General features: G+C 41.9%; 1 protein-coding gene across 3 annotated transcripts in view; it reads left to right on the top strand.

Moving 5' to 3' along the window:
- Positions 1–25,165, top strand: part of LOC120540200 (cytochrome P450 2M1-like) — a 56,985-nt gene that overhangs the window by 16,531 nt on the left and 15,289 nt on the right. For all 3 annotated transcript variants that reach the window (XM_039770760.1, XM_039770759.1, XM_039770758.1), the window contains exons 3-5: positions 14,234–14,396; positions 20,511–20,660; positions 20,762–20,922. In XM_039770760.1, the coding sequence (XP_039626694.1) occupies positions 14,234–14,396; positions 20,511–20,660; positions 20,762–20,922 (474 nt within the window). The remainder of the gene's footprint in view (positions 1–14,233; positions 14,397–20,510; positions 20,661–20,761; positions 20,923–25,165) is intronic.

The following is a 25,165-nucleotide window of genomic DNA, read 5'->3' as shown; positions in this document are numbered from 1 at the left end:
AGTGATGCCAAAGTCTTTCTGAACATTGTCATGTGAGAGCTAATAAAAGCAGAGTTAAGTATTTTGTTTCTACCTTATGGAATTTGACCTCAGGGAAAGCTAACGGAACACTGCCCTACAATGGTTAAAAAAATTACAGTTGATTTATAAAGTGAATATTCTACTTTTGTGTGCAAAGGTGAACGTTTAGAAGCGATATATTTTGTCTTGTCAAATTATTGGAGAAATACAGCACATCTGTTATTCTATCATCCACCGAGCTGCATCATGTATGACTTATATATATATATTCTCTAAGCTGTCTTTATTATTATTCCTTTACGAGATTCAGATGAGAGCAGTTAAATTTAACAGAGTGGACCCAGTCCAGAGCCTTCTTCAGTAGAATATTGACTCTCACATTTGTAATTGACATTTTATTATGCTCTATTAAAGTTGAATTATCGTAGTATAATATTAACGCAAGTTGGTTTAATTTTGATTGGTTGGTTTTCATCAGAGATAATTTGATGTGGGTTTTGTAATGGTTTTTATGCTGATTTCAAGTCTGTGTTTAGTTTTTCTTTAGCACGTCTAGTTTTTGTGATGAAGCCAATTACAGTATATTTTACATGATATTTGTTATAATTAGCCGAAGCGTATTACAAGATTTAACGACAGTTGTCTGTATTTTTATGTTGTGGATGGAATTAACTGTGATTGATATTAGTTGTTCTCATGCCTAGAAATTGTACTAATCCTCCAGATATTTTTTGTAATGTGTGTGGTTCATTCACAAATAAACGCAACATTGCCCAATTACCACAGGTCTTAAGATAATATACAAATTGTACTTTGGCTCTAAACTTGGTGAGTGGGATAAACCTTCTTCTTTACATGTCATCTGTAGGAATGGATATTTATAGGTCCACAGATCAGGTCCGTTTTGCAGCATGATGGTTTTAAACAATCTCTCTCAGCAGCTGAGCTAGAAGCTTGGAAGGCGTCAAGTGGCTCGTGAAAACTTTCTGGGTAGTCATAAGTCTCCTGCATACAAGGGTGAGTTCAGAATCTACTTGATTCATACCAAAAACTGGGTTCTCACATGTCATTGAAAATATATTTCTTGCACCCACATCTAGAGTTCTTTCCAGAAAATCTTGGTATGATGAGTGACGAGCAAGGGGAATGTTTTTCACCGGGACGTTCAGTTAATGGAGCGTTGCTACCAAAGTTTCTGGAATGAGAGTATGATGGCCGACTACTGCTAGATGGTGTACTGCGACAATCCAGACACAGTGTACACAAAATCCTACTTGTTTTTGAAGAAAAAGTGATAGCTGACTGACACCATTCAGTATATCTATGCCACAGTGTGACTTCACACTGAAGACAGTGAAACATTTACTTCATTGGTGCTTATGTTTTAGTAAAAGCTACTTGCAAGTACACTGTAAACTAACAATACTCATAACTACAAAAAGTTGCGTAACTGGAAAAGACTGAAAGCAGACCTGAAATCAGCTTGAAAAACTGATTTAGAAAAGTGTGTTGTGGTCTCTGATGATTACCAAAAACAATTTTTTGTTGCTATTGCGACACCCAGGACATGTACATCCACCCTATCCCCAACACAGACAGACAAGACATGACTTTGCCACACAACACACAGTTTATTTGTTCAAAACACAGTCCAGCACAAGCCCATTTCACAGTTTGCCGCAAGTTCTTCCACCTCCACTCGTCCTCAAGAGCTTTGTCCACTTCCTCCCAACTCTGGCCATTGAGTGGTGGTAACTGGCTCCTTTTATAGGGGACCCGGAAGGAGTCCAGGTGCCCAACGAGCTTCTTCGCAGCACTTCCGGATGTGGCAAAAGTGCTGTTAAATAGGGCTCTGTAAAAGTCCAGGTGCACCCTGGCGGTGGCCATGGGCTCCAGCAATGTGGCCCCGCTGTAAGCTAAGGGGGCTTCCCTCTGTCGTTCAAGGGTATTCTAGTATACAAGTGTGAATTGCAGAGGAATATGGTAAAAATGCAATGGGGGTTGAAAAATAGCCCAAAATAATGTTTGGGTTTTAAAAAATTAGCCCAGAAAACACAACCAATGAAAACCCATTTTTTCTTAGTGAGAAAACCACACACCTGGAAACACTGGAGCTGGCACAACAGTGTAATACCTCCTGAGATGACAAGTTCACCTTCTAGTGGCAAAATGTTTTGTGGCTTCACGCCTGATTTCCGGTCCATCCCTTTAAACTGTCCCTCCAACCCTCCATTTTTGTCTTGTAATTTTCATGATATTTTGTCAGGTGAAAAAGAAAGACCTTTTTTTGTTACAGTATACGGGGCTCACAACCCCAAACCCTTTACGTGCTTCTTGTCTTTTCCTTACAGTGACGTAGTCGTTTGGATAAGGACAAACCCAAACAAGATGACAGAAGGGCAGGATCTCAACACGGTGCTAAACACCTTGGCCTCCGAGCTACCAAGCACTCAAGGTGGAACACGCCACCACAAGGGCGGAGCTTGCTGATGTGAGGAGACAACTTACCTCAGCAGAACTGGTAAAGCCGGAGCCCATGCGGCCGCCGCCTCCTCCTATTCTTCCACTGTTCGAGGCAGACGACATCGAGTCGTACCTCGCAATCTTTGAGAGAACGGCCACGCAGAATCAATGGCCGCATGTGGAGTGGACCGCTATTTTGGCCCCGTACCTGAAGGGCCCGGCACAGCGGGCCTATCACGCCTCCCTGAGGAGGAAGCCGCCCAGTACACACTCCTGAAGGCAGAGATCTACAAGTGCTATGGCGTAACCTCTGACAAGAAGGCGAGGGAGTGGCGACATTGGCAATTTGACCCCAATGGCCCGTCTCGGGCACAGGCCATCGAAGTTCTGGGGAAAGATCAGGCTCTGGCTTCGGGCAGACGTCAATCAGGCTCGACAGGTAGTCGAGCTGGTCGTATGCGAGGCGTTTATTTACGCCATGCCGGATTACCTCGCCCAGCAGGTCCGGAGACATCCGTTCAAAAATATGGACGGCCTTCTGGAGGTACTCGAGCACCAGCTGGCGGTATACCAACTCGGGGAGGCAGAGAAGCCAGGTCGCGGGGTCCGACAGGGACGAGTGGCCATGCCAGAGGCCAACCGCCGCAGTCCGAGGCTCGGCTAAACCACGCGACAGAACCTCCTCACGCCACGCTGTTTCAAGCGTGTTGAGCTGGGGCACATCGTCAGCTCCTGTCCCCTGAACCAAGAGCCAATGGAGTGCAGCTGGACGTGGGGTGAGATGTACTGTGCACTGTCTAACCCCCTGGCAGTTAAAAGTACGGGAGTGGTGTTGGTTAATGGGCATTCGGTGCTGGCATTGTTTGACTCCGGGAGCAACATTACCATTGTTGCTCGCCATTATGTTCTACCGCGATAGTGGGCTGCTCCAAACTCCAGGGTCACTTGCATACATGGGAAGACCAGGTCATATAGGTCCGCTTACTGCTACATAACCTGGAAAGGGGAACCTAAAAAAATTTTTGTCGCAGTGTTGCCCGAACCCCCTTTTCGGTTATATTGGGACATGACTGGTCGGAAAATATACGTGCTGGGACAGTCACAACTCCAGAAACCAGGTTGGGTCTGATCATGGAGAGACATGGTCCCCTCCCAGCTGCTCTCACGCTGCGAACTTTGGCAACTACGGATGACATGGGAGAGCCTTCCTCGTCGGTGGACCCCAATCCAGAAATGCAACCGGATGAGGATCCATCATGAGAAGATGCGCCTCCCGACCTCTTAGCCAGCACGGAGTATCAGTTCCACTTCACGCCGGCTTCATTTAAAAGAGAACAGTGGAATGATGATTCCCTGAAGTTTGCCCTGAATGCGATAGTATCTGTGAACGACATTTCGTTAGCTGATTCCACGCCACCGGGACCCCACTTTGTGCTGGAAAACGAATTGCTGTATCAAGTTGCGGAACATGAAGGTGAGGTACGGAAGTTGCTGCTAGTCCTGTGGACCTACTGGCGGCAAGTGTGTGAACTAGCACATGCCCTCATCCTAGGTGCCCACCTCGGAGCCGAAAAGACACTGGAGAGGCTAAAGCTCCGGTTTTATTGGCCTGGGATTAACGAGGATATCCAGCGCTTCTGTCAGTCCTGCCCAGTCTGCCAGTTGCGGCAGATTCCCAGAAGGGACCGTGCCCCTCTTGTCCCGATTTCTCTCATCGACGTGCCATTTGAACGGATCGGTATTGATCTAGTGGGACCCCGGAACCTTCAACACGAGGCCACAAATATATTCTGGTAATGGTCGATTATGCAACTCGATACCCCAAAGCAGTTCTCCTGCAAGCTGCCAATTCGAAGAACATCGCGCGGGGACTCGTAGCCCTCTTTGCCCGGGTGGGTATACCTAAAGAAGTCCTCACGGACCAAGGTACCCCCTTTACTTCAGATAAGTTCAGGGAGGTTGCCAAGTTGCTCCCCATTAACCATCTCAGGACGGCTGTTTACCACCCCCAGACTGATGGGTTGGTGGAACGTTTCAATCAGACCCTGAAACAGATGCTCTGCAAAGTAGTCCGTGCGGACGGTCGGAACTGGGACCAACTTTTACCCTTGGTGCTTTTCGCTTATTGGGAGGTGCCTCAAGCTTCCACCGAAGTTTTCCCCTTTGAGCTTCTATACGGACGCCATCCCTGGGGTATTTTGGATGTATTAAAAGAGGGCTGGGAAGGAGAGGCACTTCCCTCCACTAATATCCTAGAACATATCTCACAGTTACGCGATAGGCTAGAGAAAATTAGGCCCCTCCTAAAGGAACACGTGTCTAGGGCTCAACCAGCGCAAGCCCGCAACTACAACAGAAACTCGTCCCTCACGGGAGTTCCACCCGGGACCGTGATAATGGTACTCATGCCCACTTCCCACTCCAAACTGTTGGCCAATTGGCAAGGTCCGTAGGAGGTTAAAAAGAGGAAAGGAATCGTAGACTATTTGGTGCTTCAGCTGAATCATCGTCCGAGCGAGAGGGTCTACCACGCCAACCTGTTGAAACCCTGGAGGGACAGGGAAGAACCGCCTCCACAGTCTGACCCTCTCCCTTTCTCGAAAAAGGCGCTCTTAACCTCGGCCCCAATTTGAGTCCCTACCAGCGACAGGAGCTCCTGGGAGCGATCCGGTCAGTCTCTGGATTCCAGGGCGGACCGCACTGATTCAGCATGACATATTGACAGACCCGGAGGTGGTAGTCAGGGAACGTCCCTATCACCTCCCGGAAGCGAAACACACAGAGGTAGAGCTAGAGGTACAACGTATGTTGGATCTGAATATCATCGAGGAAAGCCATAGCCCCTGGTCCAGTCCAATCGTCCTTGTCTCTAAAAAAAAAATTTTTTAATTTTTTAAACATGAAAAAGTTTACTTGAGGTTGTTGCAAATTTATTAAAAATAAAAAACTGAAAAATCACATGTACATAAGTATTCATAGTCTTTGCTCAATACTTTGTGGATGCACCTTTGGCAGCAATTACAGCCTCAAGTCTTTCTGAATATGATGCACAAGCTTGGCACACCTATCCTTGGCCAGTTTTGCCCATTCCTTTGTAGCACCTCTCAAGCTCGATCAGGTTGGATAGGAAGCGTTGGTGCACAGCCATTTTAAGATCTCTCTAGAGATGTTCGATCGGATTCAAGTCTGGGCCACTCAAGGACATTCACAGAGTTGTCCTGAAGCCACTCCTTTGATATCTTGGCTGTGTGCTTAGGGTCGCTGTCCTGCTGAAAGATGAACCGTGCCCAGTCTGAGGTCAAGAACGCTCTGGAGCAGGTTTTCATCCAGGATGTCTCTGTACATTGCTGCAGTCATCTTTCCCTTTATCCTGACTAGTCTCCCAGTTCCTGCCGCTGAAAAACATTCCCATTAGCATAATGCTGCCACCACCATGCTTCACTGTAGGGATGGTATTGGCCTGGTGATGAGCAGTGCCTGATTTCCTCCAAACGTGATGCCTGGCATTCACACCAAAGAGCTCAATCTTTGTCTTATCAGAACAGAGAATTTTGTTTCTCATGGTCTGAGAGTCCTTCAGGTGGCTTTTGGCAAACTCCAGGCGGGCTGCCATGTGCCTTTTTACTAAGGAGTGGCTTCCGCCTGGCCACTCTACCATACAGGCCTGATTGGTGGATTGCTGCAGAGATGGTTGTCCTTCTGGAAGGTTTTCCTCTCTCCACAGAGGACCTCTGGAGCTCTGACAGAGTGACCATCAGGTTCTTGGTCACCTCCCTGACTAAGGCCCTTTTTCCCTGATCGCTCAGTTTAGATGGCCGGCCAGCTCTAGGAAGAGTCCTGGTGGTTTCGAAATTCTTCAACTTACGGATGATGGAGGCCACTGTGCTCATTGGGACCTTCAAAGCAGCAGGAATTTTTCTGTAACCTCGATTTGTGCCTCGAGACAATCCTGTCTCGAGGTCTACAGACAATTCCTTTGACTTCATGCTTGGTTTGTGCTCTGACATGAACTGTCAACTGTGGGACCTTATATAGACAGGTGTGTGTCTTTCCAAATCATGTCCAGTCAACTGAATTTACCACAGGTGGACTCCAGTTATGCTGCAGAAACATCTCAATCAGGGGAAACAGGATGCACCTGAGCTCAATTTTAAGCTTCATGGCAAAGGCTGTGAATACTTATGTACATGTGCTCTCTCAATTTTTTTATTTTTAATACATTTGCAAAAATCTCAAGTAAACTTTTTTCACGTTGTCATTATGGGGTGTTGTGTGTAGAATTCTGAGGGAAAAAATGAATTTAATCCATTTTGAAATAAGGCTGTAACATAACAAAATGTGGAAAAAGTGATGCGCTGTGAATACTTTCCGATGCACTGTATATACAATATAAATAATACAGTAACTGCCAAATAATGCAAAGTGTACATGACTTGTGTTTCTCCATTATTGGTGCTCATCAAGTGTGCACACTTTTGTATCCCCTTATGGGGATCAAACCTTGGACAACACCTGAGGTAAAGTCTCTAATGTTGTGCCACGGCGGCTGGTTTGTTTATTTGACAGGGTGAAGATCGGGATCTTAGTTCTGAATCTCAGTCTGATTATTTAGGTGGTTACCTACCAGGTAATGCTTGTGGTTGGCTGGCTAGTCTGGAAACATCCACCACGCCCCTCAGTTGCACAAGCAACTCATAGATAAGTAATACAGTATCTGTCAAATTATACAAAAAGTACACAACACATATTCTACCCTTATTGAGGCTTGTCAGGTATGTGCCATATTTGGATCGAACTTCAGACATCTGAGGCAAAGCCTCTGACATTGTGCCACTGTGGCTGGTTTGCTTAGTTGGCAGGGTGAAGATCAGACTACAGTATCACATTCTTAGTTCTTAATCACAGTCTGATTATTTAGGTTGTTACCTTCCAGGTAAAGTTTGAGGTTGGTTGGCCATATATTATATATTTATATGGGCGGCACGGTGGCACAGTGGTAGCGCTGCCTCGCAGTTAGGAGATCCGGTTCGCTTCCCGGTCCTCCCTGCGTGGAGTTTGCATGTTCTCCCTGTCTGCGTGGGTTTCCTCCGGCACTCCGTTTCCCTCCCACAATCCAAAGACATGCAGGTTAGGTGGATTGGCGATTCTAAATTGGCCCTGGTGTGTTTGTGTGTGTCCTGCGGTGGGTTGGCACCCTGCCCAGGATTGGTTCCTGCCTTGTGCCCTGTGTTGGCTGGGATTGGCTCCAGCAGACCCCCGTGACTCTGTATTCGGATTCAGCGGGTTGGAAAATGGATGGATATATATATATATATATATATATAATTTGGGAGGGAAGGCTTAATACTAATTCTATCAAAAGTATGTAGCCTCCATGTATAAGGCAAAAGTCAGGCACGGTAAGACGCTGCGTGTCAAAGATATCTCTCAGTCCAAAAGTTCATTTTAAAAATATTTAGTGAAAGTTAAAGGCAAATAATCCATACAAGAATAAAAAGAAAAAATAGTTACACACAAACAATAAAGGCAAACAAGGGAAAAATTTATCTTCTATAAATTTAGTTTTTCTTATGAAGCTTTGGTTACTTCTGTACTTAAAGGTTATTTATTTCTTCTTCTGTATGCTTTAAACATACGGTTCAAAACTTAGATCTTTTAATTTACGAGTTACTTCACACTCAAAAGACCCTTAGGCCGCTGGCACTTAGATATGCCAGGCTCAGTGACGTATAAACACGAACGCAGCACAAAAGAATTCTTTCAAGGACACGGTTAAAAAACCGTATGCCTCTGTACCTTACACAAGGCAAGGCTAAACACTTACTAAAGGACATTGTTTACTCAAAAACTGTTAAGAAATGACAGGAAAATACCAACTCAATTCTATTCACGGGGGTTTTAGGAACCTCCCATATTTTATGCATTATCATCTAGTAAATATTCATACATTTTATAGAACTAGGAAAATGGCTCTTACAAAGTATATACATTATTATTTTTTTTTTAGTCTGTGACCTGGTGTCATACTTATCTAGGAGTCTTCAGCTGTGTCTTCAGGGTTTAGCTGGTTCTCTATAAAATGTTTGCATTCAAGCCACTGGCTAGAGGATCGACTTTTAGGCTGTTGGTTTCTTCTCCCAGTCAGATATCAGCTTTTATTCCTTCTGTAATTTTCTATTTTACTGATGGATTTGTTACTCTTTTGCTATAGAAAAGATATACTAGTTATTCATCTTTGTTGCTGTAAAACACTCCATCTGTTCATTCAGAATATGTGAGATGGTCCTTCTAATCCTGTATTTCAGTTCTAACTTCTTCTAATTAATAATGCCCAAACTTAATCAAAATTACATATTCTCAACTACTTACCACCATCCTTTCCTACTGTTGTTTTTTCATCACAGACACTCTCATAATGGAGATTGGGGCCCCATTTAGAGAAGGTGTGGTTCAAACTGTGCAGTTGTAGTGTGTTGATGCTTCAGGGGGTGGGAGTTCCTGAAAAATGGTTATTGCAATAAATACAGTGCATTCAGAAAGTATTCACAGTGCATCACTTTTTCCACATTTTGTTATGTTACAGCCTTATTCCAAAATGGATTAAATAAATTCTTTTCCTCAGAATTCTACACACAACACCCCATAACAACATCTTGAAAAAAGTTTACTTGAGAATTTTGCAAATTTATTAAAAATAAAAAAATTGAGAAAGCACATGTACATAAGTATTCACAGCCTTTGCCATGAAGCTCAAAATTGAGCTCAGGTGCATCCTGTTTCCCCTGATCATCCTTGAGATGTTTCTGCAGCTTAACTGAAGTCCACCTGTGGTAAATTCAGTTGATTGAACATGATCTGGAAAGGCACACACCTGTCTATATAAGGTCCCACAGTTGACAGTTCATGTCAGAGCACAAACCAAGCATGAAGTCAAAGGAATTGTTCAGACCTCCGAGACAAGATTGTCTCGAGGCACAAATCTGGGAAGGTTACAGAAAAAATTCTGCTGCTTTGAATGTCCCAATGAGCACAGTGGCCTCCATCATCCGTAAGTGGAAGAAGTTTGAAACCACCAGGACTCTTCCTAGGGCTGGCTGGCCACCTAAACTGAGCTATCATGGGAGAAGGCCTTAGTCAGGGAGGTGACCAAGAACCCGATGGTCACCCTGTCAGAGCTCCAGATGTCCTCTGTGGAGAGAGGAGAACCTTCCAGAAGGACAACCATCTCTGCAGCAATCCACCAATCAGGCCTGTATGGTTGAGTGGCCAGACGGAAGCCACTCCTTAGTAAAAGGCACATGGCAGCCCGCCTGGAGTTTGACAAAAAGCACCTGAAGGACTCTCAGACCATGAGAAACAAAATTCTCTGTTCTGATAAGACAAAGATTGAACTCTTTGGTGTGAATGCCAGGCGTCACGTTGGAGGAAACCAGGCACCGCTCATCACCAGGCCAATACCATCCCTACAGTGAAGCATGGTGGTGGCAGCATCATGCTGTGGGGATGTTTTTCAGCAGTAGGAACTGGGAGACTAGTCAGGATAAAGGGAAAGATGACTGCAGCAATGTACAGAGACATCCTGGATGAAAACCTGCTCCAGAGCACTCTTGACCTCAGACTGGGGCGACGGGGCGACGGTTCATCTTTCAGCAGGACAACGACCCTAAGCACACAGCCAAGATATCAAAGGAGTGGCTTCAGGACAACTCTGTGAATGTCCTTGAGTGGCCCAAGCCAGAGCCCAGACTTGAATCCGATTGAACATCTCTGGAGAGATCTTAAAATGGCTTAGCGGTTAAGCCCTGCCATGCCCCAGTGTGGCGGAAGTGCATGGCTGTCTCCCGAGCACTCGGGTGTCCTCGTTCTCTTCCCCAGCACTTCCGGGTGTGGCGGAGTGCTGAGGTCTAGGTCTTCCTGCTATTGGGGTCCCCTGGCGGTAACCAGGGTCCCTCAGGTCGAGTTTCCCAGCTGTTTACCGAGGCCTCAGGGCAGTTCCACCGAGGTCTGGAGAGACACCAGCCCTCCTTCTGTCTTCTCAGGTGTCCGGCTGGGTACCACCTCCATCTGGTTGTGGCAACCCTTTAACATTTAACTCTAAAACTGAAAGCCATCCACCACGTGCCACCTGCACATATTCATCCAGTGATTGGCGGCTGGTGACAGAGGGTGGGTGTTCATACAGCATTGCAGTGACAGAACAAGCTGAACACTTCGTGTAAAGCGTGGAATAGAAAGCGATTTCGTGCGCTTTCTTTGCATTTGTTGTATATCAAGATGTAATTCAAACACTTGAAATTGGAATGTGCTGCTCAACAAAAATTTTACCATATGGACAAAAAATCACGAGTGAGTAGCGTTTCAGTTTATTTCTAAGGTGCCTTTTTTTTGTTGACAGTATCTTACCTGCCACTTTGAACTTGAAGTATACAAAGTATAGAGGCTATACTAATCATGAAAAATTCGACCTGACATTTTGATGAATCTTGATGTTTTAGAACTTCCGAAAATATCATTTTACAATTATGTCTGTGTTGTGTGTGTGTGTGTGTGTGTGTACAAACCACGATATCTCAAAAACACAACTAGATAGATGGATGAAATTTGGCATGTGGTTGTTAAACCAAAATTGTAGATCTGTATTAACTTTTGGGCCAAATCCATCAACCGGATGTGGTACTTTACCTGAATACATACTCAATTTTTTATTCATGCACCTGCAGAGCTGATTTATTCAACTTTAGTTTTATAATAATTGTTCAATATATTATTAATTTGATTTTATTTGTTGTTGATGGTTCTTTTAATGTGATTGGCCAGCAACAATATGCTGATCTTGTTTGATGACCTAGTCATTCTCTCGATCAGTGTTCTTTACTTTTTAAAAACTAGGGTGGTCTCCCTAGACTTTCTTGGATACTCAGATATAGGGGATGGATATTTGAGAGTAAACCCATAGAACAATGATTTTTATATTATGTATATTAAGGAACCATCAACAACAAATCAAATGGATTTGATCTGCACACTCATTCAAGCCTAGAGCCCTGTTCTTCCTTACCCCCGTGATGTTCATAGTCACACCTGTCAGAACACAGTAGAATCTCTTTTTTTACAGTTTTCTCGATTGGTTTGGCTCATTTCTTGAAACAGAAATTACATTCTTAAAACTATAAGATCATTTGGCCAAACAGTCTTACAGTTCTGCAACATTACAGCTCACTAGCAAAGGTCATATCTTTCCCAAAACTGTTCATACATGCTTCAAAATAGATTCCTTTCCATATAAAAGTCAGTACCATCAAAATGTCAAAGATCTTTCTCAATTCGTTGGCTCATTTGCATTCACTTAGTCGTTTTCCAAAATAACCTGGATGGTTTAGCACAACACCATGGATCACCTGCAAAGCTCGTATCTCTCCCAAAATAGTTTACCCATGTGTCAAAACTAAATTCCTTTCCCATTTAAATAGTTAGTCCCCCAAAATACATGCTCCTTTGGCATGCTGTAAGCACTGCAAGTCAAAATGCCTAGATGTTTTGTCACTATGGCAGAGGTCTAGCCAACAAAAATACAATTATGTATAAAACTGAAAAAAGGATTTTACAGTAAGAGCAGCCTCCAAAGTTTGACATCAGACACTGCACTCGGATAAAGGGAAAGATGACTGCAGCAATGTACAGAGACATCCTGGATGAAAACCTGCTCCAGAGCACTCTTGACCTCAGACTGGGGCGACGGTTCATCTTTCAGCAGGACAACGACCCTAAGCACACAGCCAAGATATCAAAGGAGTGGCTTCAGGACAACTCTGTGAATGTCCTTGAGTGGCCCAGCCAGAGCCCAGACTTGAATCCGATTGAACATCTCTGGAGAGATCTTAAAATGGCTGTGCACCGACGCTTCCCATCCAACCTGATGGAGCTTAAGAGGTACTGCAAAGAGGAATGGGCGAAACTGGCCAAGGATAGGTGTGCCAAGCTTGTGGCATCATATTCAGAAAGACTTGAGGCTGTAATTGCTGCCAAAGGTGCATCAACAAAGTATTGAGCAAAGGCTGTGAATACTTATGTACATGTGATTTCTCAGTTTTTTTATTTTTAATAAATCTGCAAAAATCTCAAGTAAACTTTTTTCACGTTGTCATTATGGGGTGTTGTGTGTAGAATTCTGAGGAAAAAAATGAATTTAATCCATTTTGGAATAAGGCTGTAACATAACAAAATGTGGAAAAAGTGATGCGCTGTGAATACTTTCCGGATGCACTGTATCTATGTAAATATTTATTTATATAAATGTACACATGGCTTCACTTAGTTCAGGGGCTTCACTTAGTTCAGGCCATTTTAGCATAATTCATAAACAGACTGATTTAGGCTGCTTGTGCATATACTGTACCAAATACAATATTCTTACTGTAAAAACCTGTCTATGGAGACCTACAGAACTACAGTTCCTCAAAAATACTGAGGGAATACAAAGCAACCATTTAACAAAAGTGACTATGAATTTTTGACAACTCTGTGCCTGCTTGGCTCTTTTACAGGGAGTAACTTGTCATATTCACTCAAGAAGGATGTACAGATTACATGGGGAACTGCCAGAGCCTCACTGCAATGGGGCAACCAGGAGTAAAACAATTGGAAACAATGGGAAAGAGGGGTCCTTTCATCGGATTGGCTGGCCGAGCAACGTTTCAGCCGTGGAATGGCCAAATGGGGAGGCAGCTTGATGGATGAGGTCTCCAGGACTCTAAAATATCCAAATCTTATTATGTGATATCATCTACAGTTAAATTCTGCTCTGTGCTTCTAAAATTTGTATTATTATGCTGTATTAAGGATTTGTTCTGTTCTGTGTATTGTATTGTATCGACCCCCTTCTTTTGACACCCACTGCACGCCCAGCCTACCTGGAAATGGGTCTCTCTTTGAACTGCCTTTCCCAAGGTTTCTTCCATTTTTCCCTACAATGGTTTTTTGGGAGTTTTTCCTTGTCTTCTTAGAGAGTCAAGGCTGGGGGGCTGTCAAGAGGCAGGGCCTGTTAAAGCCCATTGCGGCACTTCCTGTGTGATTTTGGGCAACACAAAAATAAACTGTATTGTATTGTATTTTATGAGTCCCCTTAGAATTGAACATTTTGCTAAACTTTGCTCTAAAAGAAAAACCTGGGAAGAAAATTTAAAAGAAAAATGGACTCAGACTGCTGTTTTAACTCAATAGTGAGGAACGAGAATGATTCAGTCATTAGCTGAATGTTAATAAAGTCAAACCAAAATATTCTAGTTTGGAGAGATCTTTGCCAATTTCTAGCAGCTTCAGAAGCAAATTTGTTTTGAAGTTTTGTGAAACATGGAAAAGTTCTGTATTCAATGCTGTATTCATTGTATGTATTGAAGAGGTGGTGAAAGATGTAGGTGTGTGTGGTGTTGCAGTGTTTGCAGACTTATTTCTATCACTCAGGCAACTTCAGATTCTGCCATTTGTCAAGCTGTTGTCCACAGAAGAGTGTCTATGGTTTGGAGGTTTACTTTGTTTCTATTCTCACACCCCTGATTATCTCTGTATCTATGTCTGATGACATGTTTTGTTTGTTCACACGGACTATCTAACAGGTAGGTTTGCATTCTGGGATCTCAATCAGCTTCTCTTCTTGGAAAACTGAAATTGTTATCCTAATCAACTAGAGAGACTTGGGCAGTTTTGTTTGTTGGAAAACCTAACCAGGCTTTGTTTGTGTTTTTTTCACCAGCTCAGTAAGACATATGGATCTGTGTTTACTGTGTGGCTGGGCCCCAAGCCTGCTGTGGTGCTTAGCAGCTATACCACCCTCAAAGATGCCCTGTTGACACAAGGAGAAGAATTCAGTGGCAGATATATCTATCCTGTGCTCCAGAAGTCAACTGAAGGATACGGTAAGTTAAACTGTGATGCATGTACTGTATTTTAATGGCACAATGCGCATGAGACCTAGGTTATTATAGTTAACGAAAAATAAAATCAAAACTGAAACTATTATTAAAAAAGCATTTTCATATACTGAAATAACATAATTAACAAAACTGAAATGAAAAACTAAAATTAAATGAAACTGTTAAAATAGCTGGAAAGACTAACTAAAATAAAATATTTTGCTAAACATAATTTTAGTTTTTGTTTTTTTTTTAATTAATTTTCTTGCTGTTAGTTTCTAACCCTGTGAACATTGTCCCGGACACAGACAGGTTGACACACTCATGTCACCAAACACACATTTATTTTTAATTTCTTTTTACAGTTTTGTGCTCACTAATCCCCAATACCCCTCAGTCCAGGCCAATCCAATGCCTTGTCTTTCTCTTCTTCTCTTCTTCAGGCCTCCTCCTGCCTTCTCCAGACCTTGTCCAATCTTCCACCCGGCTGTTGTCCCTTCTGCAGGGAGGCGGCCCCTTTAAATAAGCACCCAGATGTGCTCTAGGTGTGTTCCCGGAAAACTCCCAGTGACATGCCCCAGTGTGGCGGAAGTGCTGGCTGTCTCCCCGGAAGCACTCCGGGTGTCCTCGTTTTCTCTTCCCCCCAGCACTTCCGGGTGTGGCGGAAGTGCTGAGGTCTAGGGTCTTCCTGCTATTGGGGTCCCCCTGGCGGTAACCCAGGGTCCCTACCGGGTCGAGTTTCCCAGCTGTTTACCCGAGGCCTCCAGGGCAGTTGCCACCTCGAGGTCTGGAGAAGACACCAGCCCTCCTTCTGTCTTCTCAGGTGTCCCGGCTGGGTACCACCTCCATCTGGTTGTGGCAACCCTTTTAACATTTAACTCTAAAACTGAAAGCCATCCACCACGTGCCACCTGCACATATTCATCCAGTGATTGGCGGCTGGTGACAGAGGGTGGGTGTTCATACAGCATTTGCAGTGACAGAACAAGCTGAACACTCGTGTAAAACGTGGAATAGAAAGCGATTTACGTGCCGCCTTTCTTTGCATTTGTTGTATATCAAGATGTAATTCAAACACTTGAAATTGGAATGTGCTGCTCAACAAAAATTTTACCATATGGACAAAAAAATCACGAGTGAGTAACGTTTCAGTTTATTTCTAAGGTGCCTTTTTTTTTGTTGACAGTATCTTACCTGCCACTTTGAACTTGAAGTATACAAAGTATAGAGAACGTATACTAATCATGAAAAAAATTCGACCTCGACATTTTGATGAATCTTGATGTTTTAGAACTTCCGAAAATATCATTTTTACGAATTATGTCTGTGTGCGTGTGTGTGTGTGTGTGTGTGTGTACAAACACGATATCTCAAAAACACAACTAGATAGATGGATGAAATTTGGCATGTGGTTGTTAAACCAAAATTGTAGATCTGTATTAACTTTTGGGCCAAATCCATCAACCGGATGTGGTACTTTACCTGAATACATACTCAATTTTTTTATTCATGCACCTGCAGAGCCTGATTTATTCAACTTTAGTTTTATAATAATTGTTCAATATATTATTAATTTGATTTTATTTGTTGTTGATGGTTCTTTTAATGTGATTGGCCAGCAACAATATGCTGATCTTGTTTGATGACCTAGTCATTCTCTCGATCAGTGTTCTTTTACTTTCAAAAACTAGGAGTGGTCTCCCCTAGACTTTCTTGGATACTCAGATATGGGGATGGATATTTGAGGAGTAAACCGCAAGACAATGATTTTTATATTATGTATATTAAGGAACCATCAACAACAAATCAAATGGATTTGATCTGCACACTCATTCAAGCCTAAGAGCCCTGTTCTTCCTTACCCCCCGTGATGTTCATAGTCACACCTGTCAGAACACAGTAGAATCTCTTTTTTTTACAGTTTTTCTCGATTGGTTTGGCTCATTTCTTGAAACAGAAATTACATTCTTAAAACTATAAGATCATTTGGCCAAACAGTCTTACAGTTCTGCGCAACATTACAGCTCACTAGCAAAAGGTCATATCTTTCCCAAAACTGTTCATACATGCTTCAAAATAGATTCCTTTCCCATATAAAGAGTCAGTACCATCAAAATGTCAAAGATCTTTCTCAATTGCGTTGGCTCATTTGCATTCACTTAGTGCGTTTTCCAAAATAACCTGGATGGTTTAGCACAACACCATGGATCACCTGCAAAAGCTCGTATCTCTCCCAAAATAGTTTACCCATGTGTCAAAACTAAATTCCTTTCCCATTTAAATAGTTAGTGCCCCCAAAATGCATCGTCCCTTTGGCATCGTGTAAGCACTGCAAGTCAAAATGCCTAGATGTTTTGTCACTATGGCAGAGGTCTAGCCAACAGAATACAATTATGTATAAAACTGAAAAAAGGATTTTACAGTAAGAGCAGCCTCCAAAGTTTGACATCAGACACACTGCACTCCTACTTCCAAGGAAATTGTAATCATTTTTATTGACACACATAAAGTAACTTCCATACATTAGAGTACATAAAAATGTATACAGTATTCTGTACATGTACGAAATATAAACACAAACAAAAAACAAGAAAAATTATATCTAGCCTACAGTAGGGCTTACAGTAAATAAAGTTTCACAACTAAGGTAACTTTCACTGGTTGTTGTCGTCACCGTCCCTCTCCTGGCCACCATCCTCATCCTCCTGGCCATCCACGCTGCTCTCTGTTTGGCCATAGATTCTCATCCACATCAGCGGATATTTTCCCTTGCGATGCAGCGAGGAAGAAACGGCGCAATGTCTCAACCATCCCCTACACTGATCCCCTGTAATGTCCTCACATGCAGCATCCATTGCATGGAGCAGGGATCTCTGGTCTTGAGCCTGATGTTCATAGACTTTCCACCTCCAAGCGGAAAAAATTCCTCAATGGGATTAAGGAAAGGAGAGTATGGTGGTAGTAGCTCCATGAGCATCCTTGGATGGGTGGTGAACCAGGCCCTGATGAGCGCCCACGGTGGAAATTTACATTGTCCCACACGATCACATAGTGTGGTAGGTGAGGCCCTTCGAGACCTCTCTCATTTTCTGGGACCAGATGTGTATAAAGACGGTCCAAGAAAATGAGGAGCTTTTGAGTGTTATATGGGCCTAAACTGGGGATGTGTGTGGCCACACCATTCTCAGATATGGCAGGACACATTGTTAAATTGCCCCTCGCTGGCCTGGGACATCCACCGTGGCCCGCTGACCAATGATGTTACGCCACGTCTGCCCTTGGCCAGGTTGAAACCAGCCTCATCGACAAATACAAGGATGTGAGATGTTTCATTCCCTTCCAATGCCATTATTCTCTACAATAGAGTAAAAAATCAAATCAGTCATATAGAGGAGTCATACACAACAGAAATAGAAAATTACATGGGATTGTTCTATGTTCTCCTCCACAAGTTCAATATAGCCTGCTACTGGCCACTACTCCAGTGGTTCCAAACCTGGGGTACAGGCCTATGCAGAGGCACTGCAGGGAGTATTTGACACAAAGAGGGAGAAACACTGTTGCAGTTTTTAGGCAAAATGCTGTAGTCAGATAAAGCTGGATTCTAAAGGTAAAGAGGATACTGAAAACCAAACAAATTGGGAACCACTGCTTACTGTAATGTTACTATAATAGACAACCAATAACTGACTTACATGCACATACTGGTACCGCAGCTCTTTCACTCTGTCAGAATTCCTCTCAAATGGTACCCTGTAAATCTGCTTCATGGTCATCTGATGCTTCTTCAATACCCGGTCTATTGTGGAGATGCTGATAGAGTTGACATTTTGGAATATGGCATTGTCTTGAAGGATTGCATCACGGATCTGTCTCAAAGTGAGAGCATTATTTGCAATCACCATGTTACAGATCTCTTGTTCTTGTTGTTCATTGAGAAGTTTTCTTCTGCCACCCATGTGAGGTTGTCGTCCAATCCTAGACGTAGAAGTCAAAGGACAACACTGTATGACAATTGTAATGTATGCCGTATTTGTTACAGAATGAGTTACTGTACTGTAACATCATATTGCAACATCACATTGAGGTAATATATTACAGTACTGTGGCCTACACACACACACACGGAATGAAGAGTTTATACATGTCTTGCTTTACAGTATGCACAGTACTGTATACTGTAATGACTCCATCATTGACTGAGTACATACCTGTTTTCCCTCGAAAGGTTTGGATGATGGAGGAGACAGTAGAGCGAGGCACATTAGGCTGCACTCGGCCCAGCCTCTGCCATTGTCAGGCGATGGTTAACCACATGGTCTACAATTGTGGCCCGAATCTCATCCGGGACAGCATGGTGTCTTCGTGCTCCTCGGCCTCTTCCCCCTATTCCACCACCACGCATCCTCACTCCTCCTCCTCCGCCTCCACCTCTTCTTCTTCTTCCTCTTCCTCCTCCTCCTTCTCCTCTTCTTCTTCCTCGAGCAGGAGGTTGCCCTTCTTGATTTACTTGGTGAGGTACCTCCATGTTCAAATGGTACTGGCCCTAGCCAAGCTCTATATATACACGTTTGGCAGCATTCACAACAATAGACAGCACCTGTCAGGTAACTAAACAAACTGTTTGGTTGGTCATCTGAGATGTGGGAAACTCCTCCTTCGTTGGTCAAGTTCTAATTTCACCTGATTGTCAATTACTGTCATGAATTTATCAAATGTTCCAAGAAATTCATATATGGTGTTCATGGTATTATGTTCTTGACTAATTTTGACAATTGAACAGACTATTGTGCATATGATGACTTACACAATGAAATCATGCTGACATGTTTTGGAGAGAACAACCATTAGACTGAGAATCAACTAATCAGTTTAGATCAGCAAGATCTATTTATTTGGAAAATGTGCTAAATGTGGGCTTATTGTGCTAACTGCAGGCTACTTGTACTTAACCATTTGCAAAGATGCACTGAGACACTTGAGACATGTACTAAGGCATTTGCAATTTGATGAAATCAATGAGAAATGCCATTCTGTTGTGAACATTTGCAAGGTGGTTTGGAGATCTGTCCATGTTATTTTGAGAATGTCATCTCGGTTTCAAGAAATGAGCCAAACCAATCGAGAAAAACTGTAATATATTTTTCCAGGCCTGTAGGTGCAAAATTCTGTCTATAAATTGTTTGTGCCTTAGATGGAATCAGAGATCAATATGGCTGGTAGAAAATAACAAAACCCAGTGTTTGAGATTTTTAAATGAAATATTGAAGGCATTCATTATAAGCACATTGTTGTTGTAGCAGGATATGTTGTGTGCTGTAGACATTTAGAGTAAAAACCCTCACACCTTAAAATTCACCTAAAGTTCCTTACAAATTGGCCCTTTCTGGGCAATAAAAGGAAAAAAAAAGTGCCAACAGTCAACACAGATTTGTTCAGCACGAATGAAATTGAAAATATTTTAAAATTTTTAAAATTGTGTATAATCTTTCATATTCAGTACCTGGTTTTGATTATGCTTGTTTTTATCGGACAAAAACAAAACCAAATAGTAAAGTGTGGTATGTAGTGTGGCAAGCTTCCATTAAAATTAAATTCATATTATATCCAAACCCATTAAGTGTATAGTTCTGTCTCATTGTGACACAAAAACTAAAATCCATAGTAGCTCTTTAACCATAGTATAATTACTAAAACTGTATATATATATATATATATATATATATATATATATATAGTGACAGATTAAGAGTATTGCTCGTACCCTTGTACCCTCAGACACCACGTCAGACACCAGATAAAAGTCCAATTATTATTTATTATTATAATAATGTGCACAAAGCACGCTCCTCTCCACAATTCCCAATAAACAAACAATACTCAAATAACCAATAACCAAATCCTCCAATCTCCCAGACGCTTAGCCACCCTGCCTTCCAACTCAGCTCCCCGTCTGGGAGCTCCCACAGTCCTTTTATACTCCCTGACCCGGAGGTGTTCCCTATCTCCAGTCCATGTGATTCTCAATCACTTCCGGGTCAGGTAAAAGTTCCTTGAAAACAGACAGTCACATTCACCTTTGTTCTTCATTTTTATACTTTCATCCTACTACCAAAGGAGTAGTTGGCAGCAATGGAGAACAGTGGAAGCAAGTTCGTCGTTTTTCCCTCACAACGCTGAAGAATTTTGGAATGGGGCGGAGGAGCATTGAAGAACGGATCCAAGAAGAGACAACATTTTTGCAGGAAGCCTTTCTTGAGAAGGAAGGTAAGACTGCTGATTATCTTTCTCTCCCTATTACCATTTGCTGCCACTGTTAACCTTAAGAGACCAGGTAGCTTGACAAACTGTTAACTTGTTTTTTACAGACTTACCTTTTAATCCCAAATTCATCATGTTTAATGCTGTGGCCAATGTAATTTGCTCGGTGGTGTTTGGGAGGAGGTTCAGTTACCAGGACAAAGACTTCCTCTTCTTCCTCAAAGCAATTGATGGTTACTTTAATTTCCTAAGCAGACCCACTGGCCAGGTAGGATCCAATGGATAACAGACTGAATAGTTTGATACTGTCGATATTTTATTGATCCTAAAGAGAAACAGTAGTGCTTCAAAAACCTACACACAAAAACTACATCAAGTAAACTCAAGCTGAAACAATAAGGTAAATATGGGGTGAAACCTGAAAATTTGGTGGTTACTACTATTTTTTCCTGACCCACTCAACAGCAAATTCTCCAGTATCTAATCCTGTCATTAGCCAATTAATCACACACCAACAATACTCCATAAAAGTGGAAACCTATAATAAAGACAATGACAATAAAGAAGAATAACAAACATCAACATACTGTGACAAAATAAACACCAAAAACAAAGATTTCCTATTTTATATACAACACATACCAACAGGGCCAGCACATGAGGTGAGAAATCGAGAAAATCACTTCAGGCAGCACTTTGGTCAAGGCAGCCTTTCATGCGGCATATTTTTAACATTATGAAATAATAATACAATAATGAGAGTTAATTATAAACATTAGGAGTTACATGGGTCATGAGGTCTCTGGAAAGGGGGGTGTGTGGTACTCCCGGTATCGTTGCAAAAGGGCAAAGGTCCAAGTCTTTAGAGTCCTTGTACTTCCTGTCTTACTATATGGTTGCAAGACATGGACACTATCCTGTGACCTGAGATGAAGACTGGACTCCTTTAGTACTGTGGTCTCTTTGGAGAATCCTTGGGTATTGCTGGTATGACTTTGTGTCGAATGAGCGGTTGCTCATGAAGTCCTGAATAAGGCACATTACCTGCATTGTGAGGGAGCATCAGTTACAGCACTACGGCCATGTGGCATGATTCCCTGAGGGTGATCTTGCTCATAGGGTGCTCATTGTTTAGGACACAAATGGCGGGACCAGGTCAAGGGGACACCCATCTGGCTTCGGCAGATAGATGTTGATTTCTGAGGTGTGGGACTGGACCACATGTATCCCTGGGGAGTTGGCAACCAGGATCCCAAGCTGTTTCATCGTGTGCTGGGTATGGAAACACACTGTAGCAGTCTAATACTCCCCAACCTGATCTGACCTAACCTGGAGTTATGTGCACATCCGGTTCCTTATTTATCTGCCACGTTTAAAAACTAGGACACATATTTTCAGTTTAAAATTTTCAAATTTCTAGCAATGTTGTTCACACAGCATTGATACACAATGACCCTCGGAAAATCAAAAGAGTGCATGCTAGGTGTGAAGCTACATGCCAATGTTTGACTTTGGCACTCAGTTTCCTGATTTTCATAGATTGTATTGGGTATATGTTGATTTGTCATTTTAGAAAATTTTGTTAATTCCTGAAATGTTTTAAAGGTGCCAGTGAAATTTGCAGAATGAGCAAAATTGACAAGTTTTGTTTCAAATTCAATCTCACAGCCATAAACCTGAATAAAAGTTGTTTGGGGGGGATCAAAAAATTGTACAGTTCAAATTTTTAAATCTGTTTTGTGCAATTTACTGTTTTAAAGCTAATCATTTTTTATTTTTTCCGAAAATAATATATATTATGTATAATTTTGTTTGGATGCATTGTATCGTGAGAGTATTGAATTGCAAAGTCTGTACTGCAATGCCATTGAACTTGGATGAAGTGTATCAATTTATGCTTATGCTAAGAAAATTTGGGCTTAGGGGTTTCAATAGGTCAAAAATGCATACCAAAGTCATAAATTGCAGATAAATTATTGTATCCATGTAAATGTTGAACGAAATTACTGTTGATTACTAGATGAATGCTGTCATAGTAGCGAATGTCACCCGTGAATTAAATAAACAGTTCTGCCCTGACAGTAACCAAAACTAAACAAATATGCAAAGACTGCTTTTATGCAAATATGCTTTTTTATATGTTTTTTTTTTTTTATGCAAATATGCTTTTTTTTAGCCAAACTCTTATGTCACCAGCTGATCTAAATTATTCTGGCCCTGAAGTAAGTATCTATAGCACTTTTCTTCTATACCATCAGCATTTTAAATTGTTATGTGTGCTTTCCATTGCAAATCAATACTAGCGGGAAATCTAAAGTCCTCAAAGCATCCAACCTGCCAGCTGTGTGTGGGGCAAATGTGTTTAAAGGCTCAGATTCCTATTTTATACAGCATGGGAAATCTGAGAGAAAGTTGAAGTGCGATATAGCGAGGGATTACTGTATTAGCAGATCAAGCAGTCTAAATATAGAAGGTCGAGGAAATAAAAATAAAGCTTTAAAAGAAACCAAATCTGAAACTGGGAAATTTATTGGACTGTTGCTAGCACCCAAAATGGTAACTCAGGCTCAAAGTCTTGACAGGGTAAACAAGAATTTGAAACAAAAACTTGAACATGAACATGTTTTGTTATTATTAACACAGATGTTAGAGAGGCAGTGATGCTGATATATAATGCAAACTTCACCTCTGGCTACCAAAAGTAGCATCATAGCTACAGAACCCCAAAATGTTGTAATAAAAACATAATGGCAATATGCTGTAAAAAGATTGGACAGACACAGGAAGAGGTTTGGGGGCAGCCGCCCGTGTACTTGAATTAGGCTGCCAAAATTGAAAGGTTGGTTCCACAGAACAGGTTTCAACAGACTTCAGTCCAACAAATAGAACAATCATAACAGGCAAAGATAGCGGTTTTAAAGCTGGGCAGGGGAAATGATGACATCGGTCCTGGAACAGGAAGTGACGTCAGAGTCCAGTCAAAATTTTCCATGGTCGGTTTACCGATGAAAAAAGGGAGTATTAGTGCACCCTGCCACCCCCCGGTCTGGCATGGAATTATCCCTTTGTGAGCCCTTCAGCTGCCTTCCATGTGCACGTGTGTGACAATGCAAAAATAAAAACAGACAAAAAGCATTATATACATGATTCCAGAGATGAATTATGGCAAATATTTGAATCCATAATCAGTACAATGTACTTCATAAACTCCAAAAATGGTAAAGACAATGTTGGAAAAAATTTACCTAAAGAGAAGTTTTATTTTTGCATATATCATAACACAGATTATATGTTACTCACTGTATTTAAGACATAGATAGGTCTCAATAATCTGTACCACCGCAATAACCTCTGTCTAATGATTTGTGAACTGGAAATATTAGAACATTAGCACAATCTAGACGAAAGCAGGCCGTTCAGTCCAATAAAGCTCGCCAGTCCTATCCACTTAATTCTTTTAAAAAAATATCAAGTCTAGTTTTGAAAATCTCTAAAGCCCTACTTCTACCACACTATTTGGTAGATTATTCCATGTGTCAATGGATCTTGGCATGAAGAAAAACTTCCTGTTTGTGTGAAATTTACCCTAAACAAGTTTCCAACTGTGTCTCCATATGCTAATTGAACTAATTTTAACATAACAGTCTTGATCCACTTTACTAATTCCCATAATTTTAAACACTTCAATTATGTCTCCTCTTAATCTTCCTTTGCTTAAACTGAAAAGGCTCAGCTCTTTTTAAACTTTTTAATCTAGTTTTAATCCTCATAATTCATCCCCTGTAGTCCTGGAATCAGCCCAGTCGCTCTTCTCTGGACCTTTTCTCGCACTACTATGTCCTTTTTGTAGCCCGGAGACCAAAACTGCACACAGTACTCCAGATGAGACCTCACCAGACTGTTATAAAGCTTGAGCAGAACCTCCTGTGCCTTGTACTCTACACATCAGGGTGCTATATAACCTTCTGCTATATAATATTCTGTTAGCCTTCCTAATAGCTTCTAAACACTGTCTGGAAGTTGATAGTGTCGAGTCCACTACAACTCCTAAATCCTTCTCATAGCGTGTATTTTTGATTGTCATACTCTCCCATTGTGTATTCAAACCTAACATTTGTACTTCTTATGTGTAATACTTTCCATTTACTTATGTTAAATTTAATCTGCCACAAATCTGCTCAAGCCTGAATGCTGTCCAAGTTGCTCTGTAATGACTTAATGGATTTCAGATCATCTGCCAATCCACATAGCTTGGTATCATCTGCAAACGTAACCAGCTTTTTATTTATATTCCTTTTTAAATCACTTTAATATATTAAAAACAGCAGCGGCCCTAGTGCTTACCCCTGTGGAACGTTACTCTTAACATCAGCCCATTCTGATGAGGTTCCTCGCACCATCATCCTTTAATTCCCTTGTCTGAGCCAATTCTGCACCCATCTACAGTAAAAGCATCACCCTGAAAACCCACTTCTTTTAGTTTGATGCACAACCTCTCATGTGGCACCTTA

The sequence above is a fragment of the Polypterus senegalus genome, chromosome 12 (genome assembly GCF_016835505.1).
Source record: "Polypterus senegalus isolate Bchr_013 chromosome 12, ASM1683550v1, whole genome shotgun sequence".
Taxonomy (NCBI): domain Eukaryota; kingdom Metazoa; phylum Chordata; class Cladistia; order Polypteriformes; family Polypteridae; genus Polypterus; species Polypterus senegalus.
Note: the sequence above shows the minus strand (reverse complement) of the source record. Positions and strands in the feature narration are given on the sequence as shown.